The sequence below is a fragment of the Bombina bombina genome, chromosome 5 (assembly GCF_027579735.1).
Source record: "Bombina bombina isolate aBomBom1 chromosome 5, aBomBom1.pri, whole genome shotgun sequence".
NCBI lineage: Eukaryota > Metazoa > Chordata > Amphibia > Anura > Bombinatoridae > Bombina > Bombina bombina.
In genome coordinates, this window is record NC_069503.1 from 303616306 (window position 1) to 303623541 (window position 7236).

Below are 7236 nucleotides of genomic sequence, written 5' to 3' on the forward strand. Positions count from 1 at the left end.
CACTCATTTATCTAAGACTTGTAAAAAATGGTGGCAAAAATACATTTTAGCTTCTGAAAGCGGTAAGTAAATACAAGGGTCAAACAAACTAAAAAAAGGCACCTAGATTTAGCTTTCTGTGAGGTTAACCACCTTAGGCAAAGTGTGAGTCGCAATGTTTAAAAACTGACAGTGTGTGCCGTGCGCATACATTTTTCACACTTGACTAATATGACTATTTTCCAGGCAGATCCGGCGCCACATGCTGGGGGCGCCCTAAGCCTGGAAAATAGTCATATTAGTGTGAAAAATGTAAGCGCATGGCACAGACTGTCAGTTTTTAAACATTGCGACTCACACTTTGCGGGGGCATGGGCATGTCATTTGTGCACAGGCACTACTGGGCACTACTGGGCACTGGGCTGGGGCCGCATTCACGACTCACGTGACGTCACTAAGTAGCTCAGAGTTGCGCTGCTGCTGCGCGCTGAGCCGGTACCAGTGAGACTGAGCTTAGTGACGTCACGTGATGAGAGGCTGGGTGGTGGAGGCGGACTGGCGGAGCACTTGCGCTGGAGCTGCTGCTGTGAGAGGGAAACACACTTGAGCAGAGGACGGTTAGTAGGGGAGATGCAGAGGGAGGGCTCTCAACGCCGGGCAGTAGCTGCATGCATGTTCAGATGTGTGTGTGCTGGGGCTTGTTGGCTATATTTTTGCTTCCTCCTGCCCCAACAGTACCTCACAAACAAGACAGAATATTGAGACTTCTCCATCAGTCTAACAAAGGTAAGACTGCAATGAGGAGGGAGACACAGGATATAAATATATAAAATATACATATAAAAATACTGCAGCTTTATTTTTAAAATCCATCAGATGGATTTTTAAAATAAAGCTGCAGTATTTTTATATGTATATTTTATATATTTATATCCCGTGTCTCCCTCTTCATTGCAGTCTTACCTTTGTTAGACTGATGGAGAAGTCTCAATATTCTGTCTAAATTAGGTCAGTAAAAATGTACTCCCTACTCTTGCCTTTCTTGTAGTGTCAGATTTAAAAGGAATTGGTAATGTCAAAATACCATGTGAGGTATAAAAGCAAATTTGGGGCTGCAATAATTAGTGTGGGCTCAATAGCAAAAGTTATTTTTTGTTGTTGTCCTCTTTCTGGCATAAATGGGACACATTTGTCATAACTGAATAATATTTGCTAATTTACTGTAGTGATCCTCCTGCAAACTGTGTTTTGTTAAAGGGACAGTCTAGTCCAAAATAAACTTTTATGATTCTGATAGATAGGGCATGTCATTTTAAACAATTTTCCAATTTACTGTTATCACCAATTTTGCTTTGTTCTTTTGGTATTCTTAGTTGAAAGCTAAACCTTGGAGGTTCATATGTTAATTTCTAAGCCTTAAGACCTCTTCTCTTAGGGCATTTTTACAGTTTTTCACCACTGGAGGGTGTTAGTTCATGTGTGTCATATTATAGATAGCACTCTTCTCACACAGTTGGGAGGTTTTATGGTGTCGTTGTGGGGGTATTGGGACTGGGGGGGTGCATCAAAATGCACCTTTACCTGTGCAGACAAAAATACTTGCACCGGCACTGACCGGAGCCCTCACCCGCTCTCAGCACATGACAACCTGCTGTCTGCGAATGGTGAGGTACCTGCTGGGGCCTGGCACAGGTGCATGGGGTCGACTGGGTAAATGCTTTGACAATGGAGTGGGTGGGGTAATGATGTACCTGTTTGGGACACAGAATATGGATAGCAAGTCAGTGAATGCAGAATGTTTCTTGCATAACACCAGGTCTGTCTCACTTTTTCACAGCTCCTGAAGTAGAATTATATAGTGAGGGCATGATTGCATGCATGTATTTAGTGTGCATGATTATGTGTCCACACGCAGACAAGCCTAAAGTGGATAGTTTTCTGTAGAAAGAATGTCCTACCTAGAGATGAGACGGTGCTTTGTGTTTTTTTGTTTTTTTTATAGACATTGACCAGATGGCTTACCTGTGTTTATTTTGTTCACATATACTGAGGTATCTGTTTGTGGTTTCCTGTTAGTATAAATGCAGAGCATGGTGCCTGGCCTCTGTGTGTATATAGATATTGACCAAGTGTGTCTGCCCTGTGATCTCTGTATACAGCGCCCTGTGATCTCGCCACTGACCAGATGTGCCTGCCCATCAGGCTTATACGGCCACTGACCAGGTATATATATATCTTGATAAAATATAGGGCTCGTCTTTTATTTTTTCCAGGGCTGCTTTTTATTCCCAGTACGGCCCTGCCTTCTTGCTTAAGTGCACTCCTGAAGCGAAACAGAAGTCGGTAGTTGCTGCTAACCTCCTACGTACTCATCCCAGACAGTTCTCCTACAGCGATGGATAAGTTCTTGAAAAGGAAAAATGCCAACTCTGAGCTAGGCCCTGCAAATAATTCAAATGAAGAGCCTGGTGTGAGTGGTGAACAAAAAAAAACAAAAATGGTGAGCTCAAGGCAATACAACGAAAGTTATCTTTCATTTGGATTTACTTTCACCGGGGATCCGACTGCACCTACACCGTTATGTTTGGTGTGTGGGGAAAAGCTATCCAACCATGCCATGGTCCCAAGCAAGCTTAAACGCCATCTCCAAACAAAACACCAGTCACTTCAAAACAAGAAAACAGAATATTTTGTTCGCCTGCGTAAACACAATGAGAAGCAGGGAATTTTAATGAAAAAAAATGCAAAGGTGTCTGAGAGAGCTCTCAAAGCTAGCTACTTAGTAGCTGAACTCGTAGCCAAATCAAAAAAGCCACACACTATAGCAGAGACATTAATACTACCTGCCTGCAAAGCCATTGTGGCTGAGATGCTTAGCCCTGACGCGGTTAAAGAAGTAGCCAAAGTCCCACTCTCAGATAACACAATTGCTCGACGTATTGATGACATGTCTGCTGACATTGAAAGTGTTGTTTTGGAAAAGATACACATCAGTGGGAAATTTGCACTGCAACTTGATGAGTCTACGGACATTAGTGGACATGCTCAACTCTTGGCCAATGTGCGCTTTTTGGATGGAGACGCCATCAGAGAAAACTTCCTATTTTGCAAGGCATTACCAGAAAAAACAACAGGAGAGGAAATTTTTCGGGTCACATCAGATTATCTTGAACAAGGTGGACTTAAGTGGGAAAACTGCACGAGTGTCTGCACTGATGGGGCTGCAGCTATGGTCGGGCGCACAAAAGGCTTTGTTAGCAGAGTGAAAGAGAAACAACCAGATGTTATTGTTACACACTGTTTTTTGCACCGCGAGGCGCTTGTTGCCAAGACTTTACCAGCAGACCTAGCTTCTGTGTTGGATGATGTTGTGCGCATGGTAAACTTTGTAAAGTCAAGGCCTCTGAAAAGCCGCATATTTGCCTCATTGTGTGAAGAAATGGGTGCAGAGCATAAAGCCTTATTGCTCCATACGGAGGTCCGATGGTTGTCGCGCGGCAAAGTGCTGGCCCGTGTTTATGAGCTACGGGAGGAACTAAAAGTGTTTTTGACTAATGAGAGATGCGATGACGCAAAGCAGCTTGCAAGTGATGAGTGGTGTGCAAGGCTGGCATACTTGGCAGATATGTTTCAGCATCTGAATGAACTGAACACACGAATGCAAGGCCGAAATGAAAACCTGCTCACAAGCACAGATAAAATTAATGGATTCCGTTCAAAGCTGAACCTCTGGCGACAACATCTGGAAAGTGACAACATTGACATGTTCCCACTCACCCAGAAATGTCAAGGAGATGTCAACACTTCTGTACTGTTTGAGATAATTGGTAAACATTTGAAAACCCTTGAGGAGAAGTTGTCATTTTATTTCCCCTCAACCTCCACTGAATGCCTTGACTGGGTTAGAGACCCATATAGCTCAGGAGCAGTTTTTGGAAAGGACATGACTTTGCAGGAACAAGAGGAACTAACTGTACTGAGACAAGACCGTGGTTTAAAGCTAAGCTTTGCTGATCTACCTTTGGACAGTTTTTGGTTGACTGCTGCCAAGGAGTTCCCCATTCTGGCAAACAAAGCTTTTTCAACATTGCTCTCATTTTCCACAACATATCTCTGTGAACTGAGCTTTTCAAGCATGACTGCTATAAAAACTAAAAACAGAGAGAGACTGAGGGCTGTTGAGGAAGAGCTTCGTGTGTGCCTTTCTTCAGTTCCTGCCAGGATATCGGCTTTGTGTTTATCTAAACAGGCCCAGGTTTCACACTGAGTTAGTAACTATACAAATTGAGAGACTAAACTGTTACTTTTTGTTTATTGTTCGTGTTTCCTCACTACTGTTGTTCACTTTGGTGTACCACTGTACTCAGTACTGTATTTTTGTAATACATTATTTTTTCTTCATTGTTCATTTTTGTTTTTTGCACTTGTTGATGTTTTGTTGTTGATGCATGTTGTTGTTCTCAGTGAGATTTTTATGGTTATTATTGTGCCTCTAGCTTTGGCTAGCTTATAGTGACTGTCATGCATGCTAATAAAGCTTAATTTAATTGAATCGCTACAATGTGCGATTTATTACAATTTTGGGATGGTGGTGTGCCACAGGATTTTTTAATGTAAAAAAGTGTGCCACGGCAAAAAAAAGGTTGAAAATCACTGCACTAGTAGATATAGGGATAAAAATGAAAAATACATTAGTACTTATCGATTATGTTACTACTTTGTCTCTCATTACAAAGCAAGGGGACAATATTATTTCTCCAAATTTGTTGCAAAGTTTGCCCCAAACTTGTCGCACTAATAGATATAGAGATTAAAATGAAATAAATGCACAACATAATATAGCCAATTTCCTTTTTATTTTTTTGGAAAAATCTAGTTGCACCATGTTTAAAGGGACACTGAACCCAATTTTTTTCTTTTGCGATTCAGATAGAGCATGCAATTTTAAGCAACTTTCTAATTTACTCCTATTATCAAATTTTCTTCATTCTCTTGGTATCTTTATTTGAAATGCAAGAATGTAAGTTTAAATGCCGGCCCATTTTTGGTGAACAACCTGGGTTGTTCTTGCTGATTGGTGGATAAATTCACCCACCAATAAACAAGTGCTGTCCAGTGTATTGAACCAAAAATAACTTACATGCCTTCTTTTTCAAATAAAGATAGCAAGAGAACGAAGAAAAAATGATAATAGGAGAAAATTAGAAAGTTGCTTAAAATTGCATGCTCTATCTGAATCACAAAAGAAAAAAAATTGGGTTCAGTGTCCCTTTAAAGGGCCATAATACCCAAATGTTTAAACACTTGAAAGTGATGCAGTATAGCTGTAAAAAGTTGACTAGAAAATATCACCTGAAGATATTTTACCTCAAAAGTTTCTCAGTAGCCACATCCCATTGTAAAGGACTTCTAAGCAGCATATCAGTATGTCTGTCCCGGGACAGCGGATGGAGCGAGCTTTTGTACACACTCATCTTATTTCCCTATTCAGTGTAAGGAAGTTTACAATTAAATCTCATGAGAGTTAAGTGAAATCTCATGAGATCACAGTAAAAGAGTTCATGACCTCAGCACTGTTGATGCTGATTGGCTGCTGTTCATTTTTTTTTTTTTTTTTTTTACCTGTAGCTGAGTATAACTTTTTACACAGAACTTACTCTGGTGAGCTGAGATGCTCAGGTGATATTTTCCTGTCATCTTTTTACAGTTATACTGCATCAGTTTCAAGTGATTTAGCATATGAGTATTATGTCCCTTTAAGCTATGTAATACAAGTCCCACTCTCCAATTTAACTCAGCACTTTTCGCACCAATTCCTAAACAACTTACACACTAGTGAATTTTTAAACCACTTTTGATTGGAATATGCATAATCACATGATTTATGACAGCAGCCAATCTGATTCAAATATACATTTTAAACTATCACTAACGAATCAAATTGCTTGATACTTGTGTCATTGATCACTCATCAGAACTTGTAAGTGCCATTTGTTACATTGTGTATTATATTTTGAAAGTATGTATATGTGAAATTAGTATTAAAGATAAACATTGATGCTGACATTAGCACACACAGTGTAATATTTTAGAAAATTATTTTAAAATTCAAATTGATGCTTGATTCAATATAATCTTAAAGGGCCACTGTAAGTAAATATTTTCTATGCCTGTTACTAACTAACTACCCCAAATACGCTTTTTATCAATAGCATTTCATTAACATATCTCTACCGTATATCAAAAATCTTGTCTGCAAATTTAATTGTTTTCCAAACCCACTCCGTGGGTATCCTTTGCTCTGTACCAATCCGTTTACAATACCTAGGTTTCAAAATGGCACTTTAAACACAAAGTTATTGGTTTAAGTATTTTGAACACACAGTGCTGAAAATAGTGGGCAGGATAACGTGACATCATCGGCAAATAAAAGATATAACTTTTAGAACGTTATGAAACTTCGTTTTGGAGAAAATATAGTTCAGTAGGTTTTAATTAATGTTTATTAACTTTAATATGTTAGTTGTTTAGCTTAAAAATTATAACAGAAAGTAATCCTTTAAGCTGGTAGCTCAAAGGGATAGCCCACCTAACATTAAATTGTCATGAATCAGATACAGCAGAAATGAAAATCACCTCTTTACTGTCATGCTATTTACAGTGTATTTCTTCCTTCTCTTGAATTTATTTTTCAGTAAGAAATGTCATCTTATATGCCAGCCCATTTTATAACACCTGCATAGAAAACTGGCTCAGCTCTTAAAATATCCATTGTTTAACATGTAAATATATTTGCAAAAGATTTCTGACTAACACACACACACACACATATATATATATATATATATATATATATACATATATATATATATATATATATATATGTGTGCAAAGATATATGTACAAATTCTAGCATTAATAATCATTTATAAAAAAAAACATGAGATAAAAGCATATCATGACTTCTAGAAATACAAATACAAATTAATTTATGTAAAAGTATCATAACAAATAAATATAATAACTTTTTATGATATCTTGTTTATTGAGGTATAAATGTAGCTATTTCTTGGACATTAACAGATAAAAATTAAAATATTAGCTTTAGAGAAATGTGCTTGTTCATGGACAGTAATGAAATGGTATAAATAAAGTTGGGAAAAACCCGAATAACCGCGACATCGATGACTGTTAGTTAACAACAGTCCGATGCTCATCGTGCCGTACATGATGCGCGTTTGTTCGACGTATTTTTTT

General features: G+C 38.5%; 1 protein-coding gene across 1 annotated transcript; it reads left to right on the top strand.

The window, feature by feature from the left end:
* Nucleotides 1-2374: 2374 nt before the first annotated feature.
* Nucleotides 2375-4246, top strand: LOC128661462 (SCAN domain-containing protein 3-like). The gene has a single exon (XM_053715713.1). It carries the CDS (start codon nucleotides 2375-2377, stop codon nucleotides 4244-4246), a length of 1872 nt encoding a protein of 623 aa, XP_053571688.1.
* Nucleotides 4247-7236: the final 2990 nt, after the last annotated feature.

Excerpts from the sequence above, each read along its gene's own strand:
- LOC128661462 (XM_053715713.1), top strand. The coding sequence starts at position 2,375 with ATGGATAAGTTCTTGAAAAGGAAAAATGCCAACTCTGAGCTAGGCCCT.